The sequence below is a fragment of the Pristiophorus japonicus genome, chromosome 10, assembly GCF_044704955.1.
Source record: "Pristiophorus japonicus isolate sPriJap1 chromosome 10, sPriJap1.hap1, whole genome shotgun sequence".
In the NCBI taxonomy this organism is placed as follows: Eukaryota; Metazoa; Chordata; class Chondrichthyes; family Pristiophoridae; genus Pristiophorus; species Pristiophorus japonicus.
The window spans coordinates 158662728-158686206 of NC_091986.1; the positions used below are offsets into that span (position 1 = coordinate 158662728).

The 23479-nt window shown below is 46.5% G+C and overlaps 1 protein-coding gene across 11 annotated transcripts in view; it reads left to right on the forward strand.

Moving 5' to 3' along the window:
• Nucleotides 1–23479, forward strand: part of sgcg (sarcoglycan, gamma) — a 1035170-nt gene that overhangs the window by 447571 nt on the left and 564120 nt on the right. For 7 of the 11 annotated variants that reach the window (XM_070892209.1, XM_070892211.1, XM_070892215.1 and 4 more), the window contains one exon: nucleotides 3100–3294. In XM_070892209.1, coding sequence (XP_070748310.1) covers nucleotides 3103–3294 — 192 coding nt within the window. In that variant the 5' untranslated portion in view covers nucleotides 3100–3102. The remainder of the gene's footprint in view (nucleotides 1–3099; nucleotides 3295–23479) is intronic. The other 4 variants (XM_070892210.1, XM_070892206.1, XM_070892212.1 and 1 more) reach the window with 1 other exon arrangement.

The window sequence follows — 23479 nt, forward strand, 5'->3', positions numbered from 1 at the left end:
AAGGTACATCTTTTATATATAGGTTTTACACTTGTTGCATATTACAGGATGATGGAGTCTTCTGTCGAATTGATGGCTAAGCCTCAGTTATTATGGGTGTGCTGATAGAAGAATCCGATCCTGAATGCATATACACGGCCGTACATAACACCGTGAAAGCCAGATATGGCCAGTGGATGTGTTGTCTTGTGCTCCAGGCGCTTGGCAGCCACAACTCATAACCTCTCAGCCTCAGATTCATTCAAACTGACCCGGCAAGACTTGCTGCCATCGTGGTCTGTTGGTGACCATGTCTTCCAAGGTGTTGGGGTGAATATTTCAAGGTGGCCCTTTGCATGTCTTTATCGCGTTTCATCTGCCCATCTCTTTTATGATATCCGGAATGCAGCTCACTGTAGAAGACAGCTTTGAAAATTCTATCAGCAAGCTTGCAAATGCCATTAAAGGGTACATCTTTGCAACACTGAACTCCCAGCAAAAAAGCTCTGCTTGATGAGACTATTGATTGGAAAATTGGACATGAAGGTCAGTGTGCCTGATTCCCAATGTTCCCAATTTGTCTTTAATTAAGTTACTAAAAAATCAGGAGGACCTGACCTCCCTGCCAAATTCTCCAAACTGTGTTTCCCTCTGATGTGTGCAGAGCCTCAGAATATTGACCTTTGTATGAAGAATTCTAGTAAATGTAGTTGTTCTTAGCCAGGCTTCTAACCTTCAGAACAATTTGAATGAGAAAATGTTTCTAATGCTCAAACCAAGTCAGTGGCCCTGAATATCTATGGGCTTTTGATACCGACAAATACATTGGGATTGCGTCCGCCAGGAACCTCTTCCCTCATCCTGGAAGACTTTCAAGGGTCGGGGGAGGTTTCCTATTTAGCAGGTCCTTGATAGGTGCCCACCACTACAGGCACATCCTGGATGTCCTCCTGCTTTTGGAGACTGCAAAATGTAGCATACTGCTCTTTGGAGGACGGGGTGGGGGTGGCAGTGCTCCCTCCCCTTAGAAAATACAGAGTTGTGCCCCTAGGGACATGTGCCATCACATTCACCACTTAGGGACCCTTGAACAGTACAAAAGAAAGAAGAAATTTGGAGTAAGTGACTTGTACCATTTCTCATGCCACTCCATATTTTCCTGGGACTTTTGCTCCATTCCAACAATACCCTTGCCAAAAACAGTAAGATGGTAATCATCATAGCTCTGTCTTCCAATAAAATCAATAGGATTTCCCTGTTATTAAGTTGTCACACCGCTGCCATTTAGACTGACAAATAATGGCGGTGGAGGCCTGGCTGTGGTGTGATTTACTTGAACTGATTCTCTGATTGCATTTCAATGACTTTTCTGATTGGGACTTGTTGAAAGACAAGTTCTTAAACCATTGCATTGTCAGGTCATTAAAAAAATTATTTTCAGTATGTTTTTGTTGTGTTTTTTAAGCATTTATTGTTGCTAATCTGCTACTTCATACATTTGTTTAGCTAGAGGTTCCCTCAACAATAAAGAAATGCCTACAAAAGGCAATTCAACAACAGCTTATCGATATGTGTACAAATATTTAATCCATGGCAGGCAAAAACCAAGTATTGGCAGGACAGTTTTAAATGAAGGTATCAGGAATCATCTATGGGGTGCCGGGGAGTACAGTGTCCAATGGCTGCGCTAATTCTGATTTGCTGCTATGCTCATTGTAGCCTATTCTCATTCGAAATGTAGCAAAATGCAGAGTAAGTTATCAACGGCGAGAGCAGTGTGTAGTCGGGGAAATTTAGAGTGTACCTTGCTGATCTTGGTGTTGTGAGAAAATCTAGGGTCATACATGAGTAATGGTCACCTGGAAATGAAGAGGCATTCAGGGCATTGTATCCTAGCAATGAAACAATTGCTGGACCTTTCAACTTCGGGGAAGGGGGTGGGGGAAAGGGTGATATCAGATCGGCCGCACCCTATTTTCCTTTCCATTGACGTTCCCGCCGGAGTTGAATGTTCTGCCCAACATCTACTGTTGGGGACAGAAGAAGATCAGCAAGAAACCTAAAATAAACTGCATTTTTTTTTTAAATCACCAGGAGACCAAAAATGAAGTACTGGGTATTTAATTATCCAAAATCTCATTAATGACGATTTTTAACATCAACTTTATTTATATGAGAGGGTAGTATCAGAAAGAATGGTGGCACTCGGCAACAGGATTGGAATCGAGGAAATGTGTCAGAAGATACCCCAGTTTGAACTGATTAGAATCAGTTGCTTTTCTAGTTAGGTTGGAAGTTTTCCTGTAATAAACCATTGGAAGCATGGAGTACAATGGAGGTGAACACATCGCGTTTACTGAGGAGAGCCCATGCATCTTAGAGACACAAAGTCCGACAAGGTTTAACATGTTTGAATAATTCAGTTGCAAGAGTGAAGAGATTTAATCATGTTTGTCAAATCATATGTGCTCAGCACAGTAAACCATTATTCCCTTGTGGAGATTCAGAACTATAAAGAGACCTCACTCAGAGCCTGCCTTCATTCGATTAAGTTCTCAGGCTTCATATCTTGTTGTGGAAATAGCAGAGGGGAAAAAAGTGTGTAGCTTTTGCGGATGGGAGGTCTGCCGGGACTCACCTGGCTTGTGTGCAATTCTCGGGCTTGCAGAATTGCCCAGCTTCCTGACACTTGATTTGCTTCTGCATCGGGAAGCATTGAAACTGATGTTTCCTGCTGTTAGTGTTGATAAATAGACCATGTCAACAAAATTTTAATCTCCCAGCTCAACTCAAAGCTTTTATTAATGGTGTGCCCTGGGAATTCTATGCCTGATGCATTATGCATTATGGGTGCTCTTTTCTTTTCGAGAGTCACCTGCAATTGATTTCTCCTTTAGTAAGAAATTAGTTTGTCAATCTCCTGAAACTGATGGACCTGTCTGTGTGATGACCTTTCATATAGAACAGGACATGGGTGATGCACACCATTTTTGCATCTTGCGGATTTTATTTTAACCCTAGGTGTGTCCATTTTACAATAGTTCCGCAGGGTTTGTTGAAAATGAAATCTTTTTGTTTGGTTATGGGACGTTACTAATTTCCCTTCTCTCCCTTTCCCAGCAGATGGTACGGGAACAATACCTGACAACACAAGGCAGTAGCCTACAGACACCAGAGAACCAATATGTCTACAAGATTGGGATCTACGGCTGGAGGAAGCGTTGCCTTTATTTATTTGTGCTGCTGCTTCTCATCATTCTGGTTGTGAATTTTGCATTAACGATCTGGATTCTCAAAGTGATGTGGTTTTCTACAGTAAGTGCGATCTATGTTCACTAGCACTCATTTGATTTTTTTAAAGACACTTATTGAAAATGCTTTGTACTAAAGCTCTTCAGAGATTTTTAATCTTTCCCTCTTCACATTCTTTTTCTCTCACCCTTCTCATTCTTCATGGCTGGATCTGCATCTCTATCTCCTTCTTTCACTCTTTGCCTCCGTATTTTCTCATTCTTTTTAATTCTGTGAGATTTGATTGTTCTTGATGGCTTCTCATTTTTACAACTGCTTAGATTAATAAATTACCTGACTGGAGTACTGTCAGCAAATGTTAGCTGCACAAATCACCAAGCTCCATCCCTTTGAGTACTGATATTTGCTGCAACTTCAAATAGCGTATTTATACACCACAGAAAGCATATGCAATACATGTGAACATATGATATGCAGAGCACAGGTGATAATAATAGATTAAAATGGCTAAAGATTAACAAGGATATTATTGGCTGTTCGAGGTTATTCTCGTAACTGTAAGGTAACAAGTGTAATATAAAAGTGTTCTTAAGCGTCATTCTAAATGGCGTATGTACATGATACAATAGATAATAAATAAATCAGCAGAATTGTTATTCCAGCAGTACTGCACTTCACTTTGCCAAATCCTTGACCCAATCAAAGATTGACAATAACAAGGGCTTTACTCCTTCTGAGCATCTAATGGGTTCTTCATTTTGAAATACTGGGGATGGTCAAAATCCCCCAGCTCACCAACCCGCTCTGGAGCTGCCGTGAGCTGACCCGTTGCTATTTTTAGCGCAGCCAGCAAGAATACCCGCCCAAAGCTGCAGGGATCCTTTTTAGCATAAGCATGTTGGGTCCCAGTGATTGTAATTGTCACGAGTGGGCCTGAGTGGTAAACGGCAGTGGGTTTCCTGCCGGGCTTACCCTGTGAAGAACACGATCGGGCCCAGAAGCTGCCACAACAGGTACGTTTATAATTTTCTAATTTCCTTGTGGCCCACACAGAATTGCAGGCCTTCCCTGCCATGATGGCGCCCCACCCCACTACGGAGCCTCCCACAGGACGGTGCAGCAGCTCCTTCCGTGGACTTACTTGCTCTTGGCGGGCTGCCTCCTGGCGGCTTGGATTTGCTTCACTTCCTGATGACCTTCCGCCCTGAATGGGTGGAAATTTGGCCCCCAAAGTCTATAAGCAGAGGAAGCACCTAGCTTAATGCCAATTTTTTCTTGCAAGTTATGGATTCAATTTTCGAGATGAACAGCAGCATCCAAGAAATAGTACCCAAGTTAAAGTAAATTCTTTTTTTGACTGAGCAGAATTGAAATAAACAAGTCCTGGGACTGTACGGGAAATATTAGACCTGACATTACAATTAATCTTATTGTGGTATGTTATTTATCTCAACAAGTCGACTGCTTATATATAACAGATCTCAAAGGCTGCGCTCAGCTCTTTGAGTAGCTGTTACGGCCTTACCCAGCTTATTTTCTCTTCATATAGAGGTGATACTCTGATCTCCTGATCCCCAAAAGCACTTAATAAAGCACCAGTTTCTGTATTTGACAATTGCTTGGTATACATCCAAACAGCCTTTGTTCGTCATTTTGAAAGCAATATCAGCTGCAAAGTGTACCTGTATTAACAGTATTGCAAAGGAAGATCTCAGAATCCATTCCATCTATCACGCAGATAGAATTTATTGTAGCAAAGTCAGATCTCAGCCAAGAAACTGAACACTAGCATTGATTTACAGCCTTATTGTTTCTCGACAAGAGCTATCTGGTCTAATCCCACTCGCTGCCTGCTCCCCACGTCCTTTATTACTATTATTTTTCAAGCTCACCATTCAATATCTTTTAAAGAATTTGTAGATTCTGCTTCACAAAGGTTGTGATAGGGAATTCCACATTTTAATTAACCTCGTGAGATTTTTTTTTTCTAACCTCCCCTTTTTGCTGTCACAACACTGGACCGATGTTGTCGGCAAGCGATCCGTGGCTTTGAAGGTCGGGCCTCACTGAAATTTGATTGGAGAGCTGCGTGTGTAAAATCCTGTCCCCTCAGTACAGATTCACATGAGGCATCTAGTGAAGTCAAGGTCACTCTGGACCTGCACCTTTATTTCACAGCTCTGGAATGCTGCACTTGCCTGAGACCTGTCCTTATATACCTCTCTCTTGCAAGTGCACCCCTGGTGGTAAGGTATGCTGGTGGTTACAGGTCATATCTTATTACAGTCATGTATAGCATGTTAGGATACAGTTATAGATAATAATGTAAGATACATGACATCACCCTCCCCCAAGGTCTTATTGTCTTTATATGTTTAGTCTCTCAGGTGGTCTACGCACTCGCGTGGAGCGTCTGAGTTGTGGTTCAGTTGTTTGCCTTGGTGTCTGTTTTTCTTTGGGTGTGGTTGCTGGTATCTCGCCTGGGCTGTCTGTTTGGATTGGTGTGATTGTTGTTGACTCGCCTGGACTGTCTGTTGGGATTGCCCTTTCCTCAAGTTGTTCCCTCTGTCTGTCCACCAGGTGTGGTGCGAGTTCCACATTGTAATCTACCTCTGGTTCCGCAGTGTTGTTGGTAGATCTGCTTTTGACTTGGTCTACATTCCTCCGGCAGGTTTTGCCATTGTCCATTTGTACTACCAGTAGCCTGTTTCCTTCCTTGCCCGTTAATGTCCCTGCAAGCCATTTGGGACCCCTGCCATAGTTTAGTACAAACACTTTGTCCCCTATCTAATTCAATCTCCCCCTTGAATTTCTGTCATGGTACTCAGTCAGTTTACGGCGCTTTGCCTCAACGATTTCATGCATGTCTGAGAGGATTAATGAGAGCTTTGTTTTTAAAGTCCTTTTCATCAACAGTTGCGCGGGGGTGGGGATCCCAGTCAGTGAGTGCGGACGAGATCTGTATGCCAGCAGCAGTCACGACAGGCGACCCTGCAGCGTGGGACCTTGGATTTTAAGCATGCCTTGTTTAATGATTTGCACTGCTCTCTCCGCCTGGCCGTTGGAGGCCGGTTTGAACAGTGCCGTCTTGACGTGATTTATGCCGTGGTCAATTATAAAGTCTTGGAATTCTGCGCTGGTGAAGCACGGACCATTGTCACTGACCAATTTGTCAGGGATTCCGTGCGTTGCAAACATGGTTGCGAGCCACTCCACGGTGGTGGAGGTTGTGCTCGAGTTTAAAATGGTGCATTCGATCCACTTTGAAAATGTATCTACAACTACGAGGAACATTTTGCCCATGAATGGGCCCGCATAGTCTACGTGCACCCGCGACCACGGTTTGGTAGGCCAGGGCCAGGGACTCAGTGGAGCCTCCCTGGGGGCATTGCTGAGTTGGGCACAAATGGTGCACCTTCAGACGCAGAGCTCCAAGTCCGCGTCAATACCAGGCTACCAGATGTCGGATCTGGCTGTGGTCTTCATGAGAACGATCCCCGGGTGCTCGCGGTGGAGCTCCCGGACAAATGCCTCTCTGCCTCGCAGAGGCATGGCTACTCGGCTGCCCCACATCAGGCAGCCTGCTTGTAGTGATAGCTCATGCATGCGCCTGTGAAAGGGTTTCAATTCCTCAGGGCAGGTATCACGAGCCTCTGCCCAGTCACCAGTTCGGACACATCTTTTTACTAAGGATAACGTGGGGTCGCTGGCCGTCCAGGCTCTGATTTGGCGAGCCGTCATGGGTGAACCTGTGGACTCAAAGGCATTGATTGCCATGACTATCTCACAATCCTGTTCATCAGACCCTTCCGTGGTCGCCAGGGGTAGCCTGCTGAGCGCGTCGGCACAGTTATCTGTGCCTGGTCTGTGCCTTATGGTATAGTCGTAGGACGCCAACATGAGTGCCCACCGTTGAATTCGCGCCGAGGCATTGGCGTTTATTGCCTTGCTCTCGGATAGGAGGGACATGAGGGGTTTGTGGTCGGTTTCTAACGCGAACTTGGCCCCGAAAAGGTATTGGTGCATCTTTTTGACACTGTACACGCACGTGAGCGCCTCCTTCTCTATCATTCCGTACCCGCGCTCCGCCCGCGAAAGTGACCTGGAGGCATAAGCTGTGGGTTGTAATTTGCCCGCACTATTGACATGTTGCAAAATGCACCCGACCCCATATGCTGACGCATCGAGTGTGAGAACTAGCTTTTTACCTGGGTCAAAGAAAGTCAAAACACTGTTGGAACACAGAAGGTTGCGTGACTTATTGAAGGCGCATTCCTGGGCGTCCCCCCAAAACCAATCACACCCTTCCTGAGTAGCACGTGGAGAGGCTCCGACAGCGTGCTTAAGTTCTGCATAAAGTTCCCAAAGTAATTGAGTAGCCCGAGAAAGGCGCGCAGGTCTGAGACATTCCGGAACCTGGGTGCCAGGCGAATGGCTTCTGTTTTGGACTTTGTTGGGCGGATTCCATCAGCGTCAACCCTTCTGCCCAAAAATTCAACCTTGGGCGTGAGAAACAGGCACTTGGATTTCTTGACTCGTATGCCTACCCGATCCAACCGCTTTAGTACTTCCTCCAAATTACTTAGATGGGAGTCGGTGTCCCTGCCCGTGATAAGTATGTTGTCTTGAAATACAACCGTCCCCGGGATGGACTTGAGCAGACTCTCCATGTTACGCTGAAATATGGCAGCTGCCGACCTGATGCCGAATGGGCATCGATTGTACATGAAAAGGCCTCGCTGTGTGTTGATGGTGGTGAGTAGCTTGGATTCCTTGGTCAATTCTTGCGTCATATATGCAGATGTGAGGTCTAATTTTGAGAAGTTTTTCTCCAGCCAATGTGGCAAATAAGTCCTCCGCTCTGGGCAGCGGGTACTGGTCCTGTAGGGAGACTCAGTTTATGGTAGATTTGTCGTCCCCACAGATTCGTACGGATCCATCAGGCTTCATGACTGGGACGATGGAACTTGCCCAGTCGCTAAATTCCACAGGTGATATAATGCCTTCCCGCAGAAGCCTGCCTAGTTCGTGTTCAATCTTTTCCCTCATCACATAAGGTACAGCTCTGGCCTTGTGATGGATCGGTCTAGCATCCTGTGTGATGTAGATTTTGACTTTGGCCCCTTTGAAAGTGCCCACACCTGGCTGAAAGAGATGTTCAAATCGCTTCATAACTGTTGAGCAGGAGGTCCGTTCCTCTAATGACATGGCATGGACATCATCCCATTTCCAGTTTAGTTTTGCCAGCCAGCTTCTCCCCAGCAGTGCTGGGGGGTCTCCGGGGACAATCCACAGGGGAAGTCGGTTCACTGTCCCTTTGTGTGTGACAGTGAGCATGGCGCTGCCGAGGACTGGTACAATTTCTTTGGTTTGGTCCTTAGTTTGGTGTCGATCCTTGTGAGTTTTGGTCTGTCTCTTTTTTGCGGCCACAGTTGTTCAAATTGTTGAGCGCCCATGAGAGATTGACTCGCTCCCGTATCCAGCTCCATGTTGACAGATATCCCGTTGAGTAGGACCCTCATCATTTTAGGAGGCATCCTGTTGTAGGAGCAGGGGCCATTGATCGTGTTGACCCGCTGTACATCGGTGTCCCAGGTACTGTCCCCACCATCTTCTGGTCCGCTTTCCGACCCATCCGATTCGTATACCAGCCGAGCTGCCATTTTTTTGCACATGTGGGCCAAATGCCCTGTATATTCACAATTTCTGCAAACAGCCTGCTGAAATCGACATCCCCTTGACGATTGCCCACCCCCACACCTCCAGCACAGACCTGTTCCATTGTTCAAAATGTTCCCAAAGAATGAGCTGCATCTGGCTGATCTCTCTTGAGCTTCTCTCAGTTTGTAGTTGATTGCTCGCATTGCGGGTTGATGAGGTATGAACGGCCGTTCCTGTGGCCTTTGACGGCTTCTGCCTGCTGTCGAGAGCCTGTTCTCCCGGTTTTGTCTGTGTGTGAGGGTAGCAGCTTGTTTAGTGCTGTGAACTTCTTGTTCCGATATTTCGTTAGTTGTCGTACCTGCATTGTAAATCAACCTCGTTTCTTCTTCCCCTACCAAGAATGTCTGTGCAACCAGTGCTGCTGCCTCTAAGGTCAGGTTCTTGGTCTCTATGAGCTTTCGGAATATGCCTGCGTGGCCTATTCCTTCAATGAAAAAGTCTCTCGGCATTTCTCTCCTCAGTTCATCGGAGAACTCACATAAGCTAGCCAACCTCTAAAGTTCCGCCACGAAGTCAGGTATGCTCTGGCCCACACAGCGTCTGTATTTGTAGAACCTGTGAATGGCCATGTGTAGGCTGCTCGCTGGCTTCAGGTGGTCTCTTACCAGTGTGCTCAATTCTTCAAACAACTTGCTTGCTGGTTTCTCGGGTGCCAACAGATCCTTCATTCAAGCGTATGTTTTCGAGCCACAGCTGGTCAAGAGATGGGCTCTTCTCGTGTCTGCCTTATCGTCGCCTAACCAGTCTTTGGTTACAAAGCTTTGCTGGAGCCTTTCTATAAAGTCCTCCCAATTGTCTCCCGCATTGTACTTTTCATCTGATCCATTGTTCGCCATTCTGTGGATTCTGTAATCCCGTAACTCATTGCCACTGTAAAGTCCTGTCCCCTCAGTACAGATTCACACGAGGCATGTAGTGAAGTCAAGGTCACTCTGGACCTGCACCTTTATTTCATAGCTCTGGAATGCTGCACTTGCCTGAGACCTGTCCTTATATACCTGTCTCTTGCAAGTGCACCCCTGGTGGTAAGGTATGCTGGTGGTTACAGGTCATATCTTATTGCAGTCATGTATAACATGTTAGGATACAGTTATATATAATAATGTAAGATACATGACAGTCTGCGTGATCTGAATGCTGATAGGTGGCTCACCATTTTTGGAGGGCAGGAAATCAAGCCATTCAGCCATACAGCACGGGCCTGCAGCACCGCATTAAAGGGGAAGGCTGAGCAGATATGTGGGGGGAGAGTGGGGATGGTGGTGAGCAAGTATTGCCAGCGCAGAGCAGGGAGAACGAGTCTGTTCATCCTGAAGCCTAGAAAATGCCATGTGGAATGATTTTTCTTCTTGCCAGACCTGATTCCAGCAAATTCTTTCAGGGATTCTGGTTCTGGCCATTTCCCACTCTGTATATAACCTTTACATGACATGGTATAATAATGCCTGCCTCTGTTGGAGCGCTCGTGACCCAAATTGAAGTCCACTCAAAAATCACAACAGGCAGGTCCCAAGCAATCTTGGTCTTGCTTCAGCTTCAGCCCTTTTACCACTGAACTATGGGGTGAGAGTAAGGCCAAAATCGGAGCATATTTATGTTATCATAACCCTTCATAATGTTGTAGACCTCTGCCAGGTCAACCCTTAATCTTTCCAGCACCAATAAAAAAATAACTCTGACCCCCTTATCCCAAGTAAGATCTCAGTAAATCTGCACTGCACCTGTTTCAGTGCTTTTATATACTTTCTACAATGAACTGTCACGAAGCTGCACACAATACTGTGAACTAACTACATCTTTGTATTAATTCAACATTACCTCCTTGCTTTTCTATTCTATGCCTCTAAGTACAAATCCAAGTACAAATTTGCCTATTTTGTGGAAAAAGACCAATTTACATAGCCATCTTTAATGCCCCATTTATCTGCACATTTAGTGCTTCAGCTTCTCTACTCTATTTCAAATTTTCCATTTCAGAAAGAAAGAAAGACTTGGATTTATATAGTGCCTTTCACAACCACCGAATGTCTCAAAGTGCTTTATAGCCAATGAAGTACTTTTGCATGTAGTCACTGTTGTAATGTAGGAAACACAGCAGCCAATTTGCACACAAGCAAGCTCCCACAAACAGTAATGACCAGATAATCTGTTTTTTTTGGTTATGTTGATTGAGGGATAAATCTTGGCCAGAACACCGGGGATAACTCCCCTACTCTTCTTTGAAATAGAGCCATGGGATCTTTTACGTCCACTTGAGAGAGCAGACGGGACCTCAGTTTAACGTCTCATCCGAAAGACAGCACCTCTGACAGTGCAGCACTCTCTCAGCACTGCACTAGAGTGTCAGCTTAGATTTTTTTGTGCTACATGTTCCTGGAGTAGGTCCTGAACCCACAACCTTCTGACTCGGAGGTAAGATGCTACCCACTGAGGCACAGCGTTAGTTTGCAGTATTGTGTGCAGCTTCTTGGCAGCTCATTATAGAAAGTACATAAAAGCAATGAAACAGTTGCAGTGCAGATTTACTGAGATCTTACCAGGGATAAGGGGGGTTCAGAGTTATTTTAAGGTGTGTATCTTCTCTCTATTTTTGCTTCCTCAGGGCTCAATTTTCCACAAGGGTGATTTTTGGCACAGTTGAAGAGGTATTTCCGATTTTTTTAGTGGTCCAAATGCGCCAAAAACAAGGGTGCAGTGCGCCGTTTTAGAAAAAAATCATACTTGGCCAAACTCACTTAAATGGTCAGAAGTGGCGCACATGGCAGGTTCCGCCCCCAGTGATGTAAAAAAAAATCAGGAACTAAAAAAAATCGGACTTACCTACTTTAGAACGCCACAAAACTTTGGCTAAACTTGCAGATTATTGTCTGCTCAAAAAAAAAGCTGTGTACACCAAAAGAACAGCGCAGAATGGTGGCCAAAATTCAGCCCAAAGGGGCAGAAATTGGTCTCTTGTGCGGCTACAGTTCGCGCCACCAGGAGCAAATGGTTTTCCGCCCGGGTGCGACAAGAATAGTGCCCCCTCCCGCGGAATTTTGCGAAGACGCTAAGAGATAACGTCTCATTCCTGTCAGAAGCGTCTCGCTCGGCTGCGCCCTCATCGCTGTGCACAGTGCATTGTTACCGCCCCGGAAGAGAAATTCATCCGCACCCCCTCATTTACCGCCTGGTGGTGACGACAGCTTCAGCTGGAGTTGGGAGTCTGTTGAAGGAGCGCTTTCTAAAGGCACCATCTTGAAAAACAATTTTTGTCGGCCATACTTTTTGCAGCTTGCGAACACATAGGCAGAGTGGCTTGTGGACAGATTTGAGCAATTTTCACTTCTGCCTCCAAACTATTCCCTTGATTCATTGAGGGCAGATTTGAAACAATAATATTTATCTCCTTTCATGGGGGCTATGACCGCTGGAGGCTACTTAGGTGAAGACACAGGGAGCAGGAGAGGGAGCAGGAGAGGGAGCAGGAGAGGGCACTATCGCGCTCAATTTCTACGTCAATGGATCCTTCCAGGGAGCGACAGGAGACATCTTCAACATCTCCCAGTTTGCTGTCCATTGCTCCATCCAGGAGGTCTCAGATGCTCTGTACAGAAATAGGAGGGACTACATTTTCTTCCCCATGATCAGAGAGAAGCAGCATGAGCATGCAGATGGCTTCTTCAGGATAGCGGGCATCCCCATGGTGCAGGGTGCCATTGACTGCAATCAAGTCACTTTGCAGGCACTGCATCACAATCCTGAGGTATTCTGTAACCGCAAAGGCTACCACTCACTGAATGTGCAGTTGATGTGCAACCACACAGAATCCTCACAGTGAATGCCCTCTATCCTGGCAGGAGCCGCAATGCCTTCATCCTGTGACATACTGGTGTGCCAGCTCTCTTCCAGGCATCACATCAAGCTCGCGGCTGGCTGCTTGGAGTCAAGGACTATCCGCTATCCACCTGGCTCATGTCTCCCCTCCTCAACCCCAATATTCCAGCCCAGCACTCATACAATGAGAGCCATGTCGCCACCAGGAACATCATTGAGCAGACCATTGGAATGCTGAAACAATGGTTCCGCTGCCTTGACCGCTCGGGAGGAGTCCTCCAGTACTCGCCTGAGTGGGTGTCCCTATTCATCGTCATCCGCTGCATGCTGCACAACCTCCCCATCATGAGGGCACAGCCAGTGCCACCAGGCATAACCGCACCACCTCAGAGGAGGAGAAGGAGGAGGAGAACGAGCAGGAGAAGGATGAGGAGCAGCCACACCAGTGACGGAGTAGGCCGCGAGTCTGTTGCGATTCTGCAAGGGAGGTCCACGACACATCTCATCAGAGTTCCGTTCCAGTGAATTCCCTCCCACTTCCCGGTTCCTCTGGACATCCACATCACCACATCAATTTCCCCTTCCATACCAAAGCCTCAAAACTGAAATGAGAGACAACAGCAAAAATGAAACATTCCAATCAAAATTTAGATCACACCAATAAACGCTTTCATAATGTATTTAATAATCATCCTTCTGCATTTCCTTTTATCTCCTCTTTGCTTTAACTAATCTAGTGCTCCTCCACAGTGTGTCCCCTGTGGTTGCAGCACGGCTGTTGGAAGGCTGCTGTGTTTCCAGGCCAGAGACTACAGATGGCCTTCTAGGACTCTCTTGACCAGCTCTGGGCCTAGAAGGCCCGGCTGTAGGCTGCACCACCTCAAGCTGGGCGCTGCCAGCGACAAATGCAATGGCGAACTGCAATGGTGAGCTCAGGAATACTGTCATCCTGAGAGAGGACAGCAGGTTTCTGCACAACTGACCCACTGCCATTCTCCAGGGGCAGCACCTCAGCATTTCCACCAATCTGCTGGAGCACAGTTTGGTGGACTGCTGCGGCACTGTGAGATCCCCGGTAGACTGTGATGGACCCAGCGGCGATGGCAGCAGTCAGACCATGCGTGGCATCCAGCTGAGATTGTATGAGAGCAGTCTGAGCCTCGATGACAGCACTCACTGACTGTATGACCGCATCAAGACATTGCGTGGCATTAAGCTGAGACTGCATGAGAGAAGCCTGAGCTACCATGCCACCAACCATTGTCTGCTTTACAGCACTGTGACACTGCGTTGCTTCTGCCTGTCTGTAACGCAAGCTGCCACGTCGCCCATGTCACGTGTCATGAGATCTGGATCCCCATGGTCTCTCTGGGAGTCCACCATCGTCTGCTGACTGGCAATGATGGGCTCCATGGTGTGCACAGAGTTCTGTACAATGCTGGAGGCTGACTCCTCCATGCTCCTTACCATTGTCGATAGGCTCTCAGGCACCCTTGCCATTGCACCTATCATGCCAGTGTGCATGGCCATCACCCTTTGTGTGAATGCCTCTCCATCGAGATCCTCATCTGCGTCCTGTGGAGCAGAACTCGCGCGCGAACTCACCCTCCGGGAAGGTGGCTCCCGAGGTTCCCTTTAGCCTTGGCCTTGCTGCAGCCCACTCGGCCCCAGTGCATCACCCTGTGCAGACCTCTCTACTAGCCTAACCTCTAAGGAACAAGTGCCAGTATCTGAGCTGGTGCCTGCGGGTGAGAGATGCAATGACGCAGTGCTTGGTTCCTTCTCCTCCTGCTCTTCCTCCTCTTCCTCTCCATCCAGAATGTCTTGGGAGGGCTCAGTTGCAGGCTGCTGCCTGTTTATCTGAAAGCATAAATGGCACAAGACTTACATTAAGGTGAAGGCAGTGGGGCGGGAATGGAGCAATGAATACAGACATTATCAGGAGCTGGAAAGTGATAAAGTTTTCTGGTGTTGGGGGGGGCGGCGGGGAAGTGGTATGAGACAAGGAGAGGGAATAAAGATACCATTGTTGCCCCAGTGGGATTGACGTCTCCACAGGCTATGGCGCCCACCACCTGCGTGCCAATGAACCGCAGCACTCGCTCCTCAAGGTCACTCAGTGGTCGCAGTTCAGGTTCCCATCCTGCAGTCATCTGCATGCTCCCTTCTGCCATGTGCCACCTTGGCTTATAAAAGAAAGGAACTCGTAGGAGGAAGATTCCAGCTATGTATGTGAAAGATATGTCTGCCATGGTTGAATAGCTGTGAATGTATGCAAGGGGTGAGATGAGGATGTGAGTGTGCGTATCTGCAGATGCTTGGTGGTTGAGTGGTGTGGAAGTGGTGGGTTGCACAATGTACACAGACAGAGGGTGAGAGGCTGGTATGGAGGAGGTGTGGAAGTTTGTACTCACCTTCACCACCTGACATAGGTCATTGAATTTTTTCATTGCACTGGGTGAGGCTTCTCTGCGCCATTGTGCTGGCTGGCACCTCCTGAACCACCTCTTGCCACATGGCCTGGAAAACCTGCGGAGATGACCCCCTTCCCGATACAGGGATCAGGAAACAGCGACTCCCTCTTGGTCTCCAGTGCCCCCACCAATGTCTCCAGAGCCACATCATTAAAACCTGTGGCCCTCTCCCTTGAAGGGGGATTAGAAGCAACCATTTCAAAATGTTCCTGAGGTCCACAGATCAGTGACTGAAGTTCAGCAATGCTGAAACTGAGCAGCAGCCGGTTCAAATGACGTCCCCTTTAAGAGCCAGATCGAGCTGGAGTCAAGGATTGAAGGCTGATTGCTGAGTGGGACTCAGTTGAAATTGGGTAAGTGGCTGTGAATAGCGCCCCTGCAGCGCCCAGCTGAGGCCATTAGCACCTCATTTACCACCTGCCGCCCCCCCTCCCCCCGCTTCACTCCTGGGGCGAAAACGGCGAATTTCACACAATTTGGCAAGGCATCACGTTGTGCACTAAATTCTCTGGGGCAGTAACTTTTTACTTTTAAACAGGGCGCTACCAAATTTCGCCTCCTCAGTTCCTTGACTTCATAATCACACTTTATCTACTTTGGGGGACGCAAATGGCAAAGGTGGTTAGAAAACATATAGAAGTGAATCTTCGAGAAAGCTTGATGCTACTTGTAACTGTTAGCAACTTCAATTTTGTACAAAGCATATAACCTCCCAGTGATGGAATTTGTTAACCTAATTTGGCAAGGTGTAAGGAAAACCATTGCTCCGGATGTCATTACAGTCCAAAGCCAAGTAGATCAGTATACTTCATATGGAGGATATTGTCTCAGCCAGATCATTGTAACTGCGATCCATCTTGTACACAAAATGACTGGACTATGTTACAGTAGGATTTACTAGAACTTAAGCCAGAAAGTCATGCTTATGCCAGGAACACAAGAGCTGTGAAGCTGTACTTTAAAAGTCCCACTCCAGACACTTGAGCATATAATCTAGACTGACACTCCAGTGCAATACTGAGAGAGCGCACCATTGTTGCAGGTGCTGTCTTTTGGATGCGACATTAAACCGAGGCCCCGTCTGCTCTCTCAAGTGGATATAAAAGATCCCATGGCACTATTTTGAAGGAGAGCTGGGGAGTTTTCTGGCGAATAGTTATCCCTCAAGCAACATCACTAAAACAGATTATCTGGTCATTATCTCATTGTTGTATGTGGGAGTTTGCTGTGTGCAAATCGGCTGCTGTGTTTCCTACAATACAACAATACACATCCAGGCTGTGCAAGAGGCCAGAATTGGCTGCATTGTGCCTGTGTGAGTCAGGCCGCAGGATTTCCTGCCTGACCTTTATTTAGTTGTTTTCTTTAGTGCAGCTGTCTGATGTTTTCACAGACACCCGCCTCTAGGCTCCACTCCTCCTTTACTTGGAAACTCCCTGCTGTTCATCTTGCAAGGTTTTATCCCATTGATGGGCTGTATTCTCTGGCTGATCCATCTCTTTTTTAGCAGCATGCCAAGAGCCAATTCCACAAATGAAGAAAGTCGCCAGTACTGAGCAGGGAAGAGGTGTACTATCGAGCAGTGGGTCAGGCCTCACTGCTGACCGCAAGCTGCTCGGCTTAGTAAAACCCTGCTGCAGTTGCTGCTCTCATTCACCCCGAGCTCAAATGCTGCAGCAGTAATCTTTATAATTGAACTTCAAAAGTAAGGCTACACACAGAGTTTAGTAATTTACCCATACAGTATGTGATTATTTTTCATCTGTTGTCCAAAGGCCTCTGAAGCAGCTGTAAGGTCTTCTTTATTCCCCAGACTGGATTTCACAGTTTGCACAATGATCCTGTAACAGAATCTGGGAACTTAAGGGGGAATTTTAACACGGGGGAGCGGGTGGAATTGGGTGTGGATGGGGGGGGGGGGGGGGGGGGGTTAAATGGGCAAAAAATGGAAGCGTGTTGGCAAGCCGGCGCCAACCTGCCGACTTGCGGCATTTGCTCAGGCGGGACAAGGGCCATGCAGCCAACCTGCTCCCAGGAGGCGGGTTGGCATTTTAAATATGTCAATGAGGCTGGAAGGTTTCACTGTGACTGGCTAGGCTTCCCGGGCCCTGGGAAACCCGCAGCTGCAGTGAGGTGAGGACAGCCTTGAGGAGCACTCCTTATGGACCACGAGGAACAGGAGTACTCCTGCTGGCCCCCCCCAAATCCCCCACTATCAGCCTCCCCCTCCATACAAACCCCACACCCAGGGTCACCGCCGCCCCCCCCACCATATTGAGGATCGGACCACCTCCCCCGCATTGAAGCTCACTGTGGTCAGGGTTCGGACCACCCCCCTCCCCCCCACCGGGATCAGAACCCCCCCCCCGGGTTGGGTATCGGACAACAAGCCCCCCAGAATCAGAAACCCATCCCTGGGGTCGGGGATCAGATCCCTATCCCAGGGTCGGGGATCAGATCCCTACACCAGCACCAGGGATCAGATCCCCATCCCGGGGTTGACGATCAGATCCCTATCCCAGGGTCAGGGATCAGATCACTATCCCGGGGTCGGGGATCAGACCGACCTGGCCCCGCGACCTTGTGTCCAGCGTTCCCTGCCCGACTGGAAGCCAAGCCTGTCAGTGACGAAAGATGCTGCTGTGGAGTTAAACTCCGCAGCATGTGGGGAAACGCAGACTTCTGGTTTCTCATGCATTACTGCCCCCCCCCCCGCCCCCGTTTCTAGTACATCAAAATGTTGAAATTCCATCCAAAGTAACTGGAGTAGGCCATTCAGCCCCTTGAGCCTGTTCCGCCATTCAATTAGATAATGGCTGATCTTTTTCCTAATTCCATCTACCCGCTTTGGTTCCGTAAGCCTTGCCTAACAAAAATCGATCAATCTCAGTTTTGAAATTTTCATTTGACCCAGCCTCAACAGCTTTTTACGGAGAGAGTTCCAGATTTCCAATACCCTTTGTGTGAAGAAGTGCTTCCTGACATCACCCTGACTGGCCGAGCTCTAATTTTAAGATTATGCCCCCTTGTTCCAGACTCCCCCACCAGAGGAAATCGTTTTTCTCCACTTACCCTATCAACTTCTTGAATCATCTTCAACATATCAATTAGATTATCTCTTAATCTTCTATACTCAAAAGAATATGACCTCTCCTCATAATTTAATCCTTTTAGCCTCAGTATCATTCTTGTCTATCTGCGCTGCATCCCTCCAAGACTGTTATATCCTTCCGGGGGTTCAGTGCCCAGAACTGAACACAGTACTCCAGATAGGATCTAACCAGAGCTTTATATAACTGGAACATAACTTCCCCCCAGCTTGGTATTCCATCCCTCTTGAGAGAAAGGCTAACTTGCCATGAGCTTTTTAAATTATTTTTTGTACCTGTTCACTAACATTTAGTGATTTGTGTACTTGGATGCCCAAATGTCTCTGCTCCTCCAGGGGAAGAGTCCATGTGCAGGAATTCATTTTTATGCCTGAGAAATGTACAAATAAAGCAGAACATGCCAGAAGCACTCAACAGGTCTGTGAAGGGAGGAATAGTTAACGTTTCTGGTCAATGACCTTTCATAAGAACTGGAAGAAGTTAGAGATTTTACAGTTTTTAAGCAAGTGCAGAGCCAGGGAAAAATGAGTGGGAGTAGGAAAGAACAAAAGGGAAGGTCTGTGATAGGGTGGAAGGCAGGCATGATTAAATGAAAAAAGGGATGATGGTGCATGGGGTTGGCAGGGGGGGATTAAGAGGACAAGTAAAGAAACAAATGATGGGTCGAGGAGATTTAAATGGTTACAACACAACCATTACCAGCACCTGCTGACCGAGAAAATGGTGGTTACGATCTAAAGTTCAAAGTTAGGCCCAAAGCAGCAGTGGATGGCAGGAACATACAGATATACATTGCCCCCAGCATTGCTGAGTTACAAATGGTGGGAAATACTTTGTATGGCATCTCCCCATTATTTGCATTTCGCATTTCATTAAGGTCTGCGATCCATATTTGGGTGGACGTCACTTCTGACAGAAAGTCTTAGAAATGGGGTTGTTTAACAAAGTGCCATGGAATAGCTCCCCATTCAGTTTTCCTCCCCTACCTGCACAAGCTTCAAAGAAAGGTCAGCAAATAACAATCGGTTTCTTTATACAAGTTTATTTGTTAATATATCTTTTGAACATATTTTTGATGAATTTTGGCCAAATTATTATTTTCGTGGAGAGGGAAAAGCCCTATAAAGGGGTGTGGGGTGGGGGGAGGGACCCTGCTCAATGTTAGGTTTGGGGGGGAATAGAGGCAGAGAAACCGTGTTGCAGTGGAAGGGACGAATTTCTCTCTGCTGGAAGAAAGAGAAAGATAGTGGGTGTTGGGGCATAGCTGGTCCATGTTATAAAACATCATGTCCTCTGACTTGCCATGAGCAATGCCACAAGAGATCCACTGGTGTGCAGAAATGACGAAAATTGTTTCAGTTGCCGTGCAATTTGCAGCTGGCAAACACAGATGCTAGCTACTCACATGTTGTTCCTGACTTTAGTCATGTACTGGGGATTTAAATGCTCCAGTTGTCCTATGGATAAAACACTAAACCAAGACTCTGTTTTAGATGTTAAAGTTTTGATATTTATTTCCCAGTAAAATCCTTCTCATTACTGTTGCTTAGTTAACAGTCATATGAACACATATTTGAAGGGTGAAGAGCAGTGTACATAGAAACATAGAGAATAGGTGCAGGAGTAGGCCATTAGGCCCTTCAAGCCTGCACCACCATTCAATATGATCATGGCTGATCATTCACCTCAGTACCCCTTTCCTGCTTTCTCTCCATACCCCTTGATCCCTTTAGCCGTATTAGGCCATATCTAACTCCCTCTTGAATATATCTAATGAACTGGCATCAACAACTCTCTGCGATAGAGAATTCCACAGGTTCATAAATCTCTGAGTGAAGAACTTTCTCCTCATTTCGGTCCTAAATGGCCTACCCCTTATCCTTAGACTGTGACCCCCTGGTTCTGGACTTCCCCAACATCGGGAACATTCTTCCTGCATCTAACCTGTCCAGTCCCATCAGAATTTTATATGTTTCTATGAGATCCCCTCTCATTCTTCTACACTCCAGTGAATACAGGCCCAGTTGATCCAGTTTCTCCTCATATGTCAGTCCTGCCATAGAAACATAGAAAATAGGTGCAGGAGTAGGCCATTCAGCCCTTCGAGCCTGCACCGCCATTTAATGAGTTCATGGCTGAACATGCAACTTCAATACCCCATTCCTGCTTTCTCGCCATACCCCTTGATCCCCAAAGTAGTAAGGGCTACATCTAACTCATTTTTGAATATATTTAGTGAATTGGCCTCAACAACTTTCTGTGGTAGAGAATTCCACAGGTTCACCACTCTCTGGGTGAAGAAGTTTCTCCTCATCTCGGCCAAATCTGGAACACCCTACCTCAAAAGACTGAATGCGAGGATCAAACATTTCAACATTTTCCAGACTGAGATGGGTAGATTTTTGTTGGTTAAGGGCATCAAGGGATATGGAGCAAAAACGGGTAAATGCAGTTGAGGTACAGATCAGCCATGATCTAACTGAATGGTGGAACAGGTTGCTCCTGTCCCTGTGCACCATCTCTGCAGTCAGCCATGTTTATAATATTCCCACAACACAGTAGTTCCCGAGTGCTACAGTAGCCTTGTGTTTTGGAATTGCTGATTCCTAATGCATTCAGCATTCCCGTCAATACAGCTTACTGTAGATGTTCCCATCTTTTGGCCCCTAGTTTACCCTTCCGCCATTCCGGGAATCAGTCTGGTGAACCTTCGCTGCACTCCCTCAATAGCAAGAATGTCCTTCCTCAAGTTAGAAGACCAAAACTGTTCACAATACTCCAGGTGTGGCCTCACCAAGGCCCTGTACAACTGTAGTAACACCTCCCTGCCCCTGTACTCAAATCCCCTCGCTATGAAGGCCAACATGCCATTTGCTTTCTTAACCACCTGCTGTACCTGCAGGGAAAAAAGAAGTATTGAGGCACAGCAGAGTAGATAGCAGGGATGTGATGTGGCGCTGGAGGTCAAAAATACTGAGGAGATTAAAGCTGTTCACCCTGTGAAAGAGCTGTCCAATTTATTCCCACACCCAAGCCTTTCCCCATAACCCTGCAAATTAGTTCTTTTCAAGTACATGTCCAATTACCTTTTGAAAGTCCCAATGAAATCTGCATGCCGGGAATCAGTCTGGTGAACCTTCGCTGTACTCCCTCAAAAGCAAGAACGTCCTTCCTCAGATTAGAAGACCAAAACTGAACACAATATTTCAGGTGAAGCCTCACCAAGGCCCTGTACAACTGCAGTAAGACCTCCCTGCTCCTATACTCAAATCCTCTCGCTATGAAGGCCAACATGCCATTTGCCTTCTTCACCGCCTGCTGTACCTCCATGCCAACTTTCAATGACTGATGTACCATGAAACCCAGGACTCGTTGCACCTCCCCTTTTCCTAATCTGCCGCCATTCAGATAATATTCTGCCTTCATGTCTTTTCCACCAAAGTGGATAATTTCAAATTTATCCACATTATACTGCATCTGCCATGCATTTGCCCACTCACGTAATCTGTCCAAGTCACCCTGCAGCCTCTTAGTGTCCTCCTCACAGCTCACATCGCCACCCAGCTTAGTGTCATCTGCAAACTTGGAGATTTTACACTCAATTCCTTCATCTAAATCATTGATGTATATTGTAAATAGCTGGGGTCCCAGCACTGAGCCCTGCGGCACTCCACTGGTCACTGTCTGCCATTCTGAAAAGGACCCGTTTATCCCGATTCTCAGCTTCCTGTCTGCCAACCAGTTCTCTATCCACGTCAATACATTACCCCAATACCATGTGCTTTAATTTTGCACACCAATCTCTTGTGTGGGATCTTGTCAAAAGCTTTTTCAAAGTCAAAATACACCACATCCACTGGTTCTCCCTTGACCACTCTACTAGTTACATCCTCAAAAAATTCTAGAAGATTTGTCAAGCATGATTTCCCTTTCATAAATCCATGCTGACTTGGACCGATCATGTCACTGCTTTCCAAATGCGCTGCTATTTCATCTTTAAAAATTGATTCCAACATTTTCTCCATTACTGATGTCAGGCTAACCGGTCTATAATTCTGTGTTTTCTCTCTCCCTCCTTTTTTAAAAAGTGTTGTTACATTAGCTACCCTCCAGTCCATAGGAACTGATCCAGAGTCGATGGAAAATGATCACCAATGCATCCATTATTTCTAGGGCCACTTAGTCTACATCCCAGAGGACTTAACGATCAGGCCCTGGGGATTTATCAGCCTTCAATCCAATCAATTTCCCTAACACAATTTCCTGACTAATAAGGATTTCCTTCAGTCCTTCCTTCTCGCTAGATACTCCGTCCCCTAATATTTCCGGAAGGTTATTCGTGTCTTCCTTCATGAATACAGATCCAAAGTATTTGTTCAATTGGTCTGCCATTTCTCTGTTCCCCATTATAAATTCACTTGATTCTGACTGCAAGACGTTTGTCATCACAAATCTCTTTCTCTTCGCATAACTATAGAAGCTTTTGCAGTCAGTTTTTATGTTCCCAGCAAGCTTCCTCTCATACTTTATTTTCTCCTCCTAATTAAACATTTTGTCCTCCTTTGCTGGATTCTAAATTTCTCCCAGTCCTCAGGTTTGCTGTTTTTTCTGGCCAATTTATATGCCTCTTCCTTGGATTTAACACTATCCTTAATTTCCCATGTTAGCCACGGTTGAGCCACCTTTCCCGTTTTATTTTTACTCCAGACAGGGATGTGCAATTGTTGAAGTTCATCCATGTGATATTTAAATGTCTGCCATTGCCTATCCACCATCAACTCTTTAAGTATCATTTGCCAGTCTATTCGAGCCAATTCACGTCTCATACCATCGCAGTTACCTTTCCTTAAGTTCAGGACCCTCATCTCTGAATTAACTGTGTCACTCTCCATCTTAATAAATAATTCTACCATATTATGGTCAGTCTTCCCCAAAGGGCCTCGCACAACAAGATTGCTGATTAGTCCTTTCTCATTACACATCACCCAGTCTAGAATGGCCAGCCCTCTAGTTGGTTCCTCGACATATTGGTCGAGAAAACCATTCCAATACACTCCAGGAAATCCTCCTCCACTGTATTGCTGCCAGTTTGTTTAGCCCAATCTATATGTAGATTAAAGTCGCCCATGA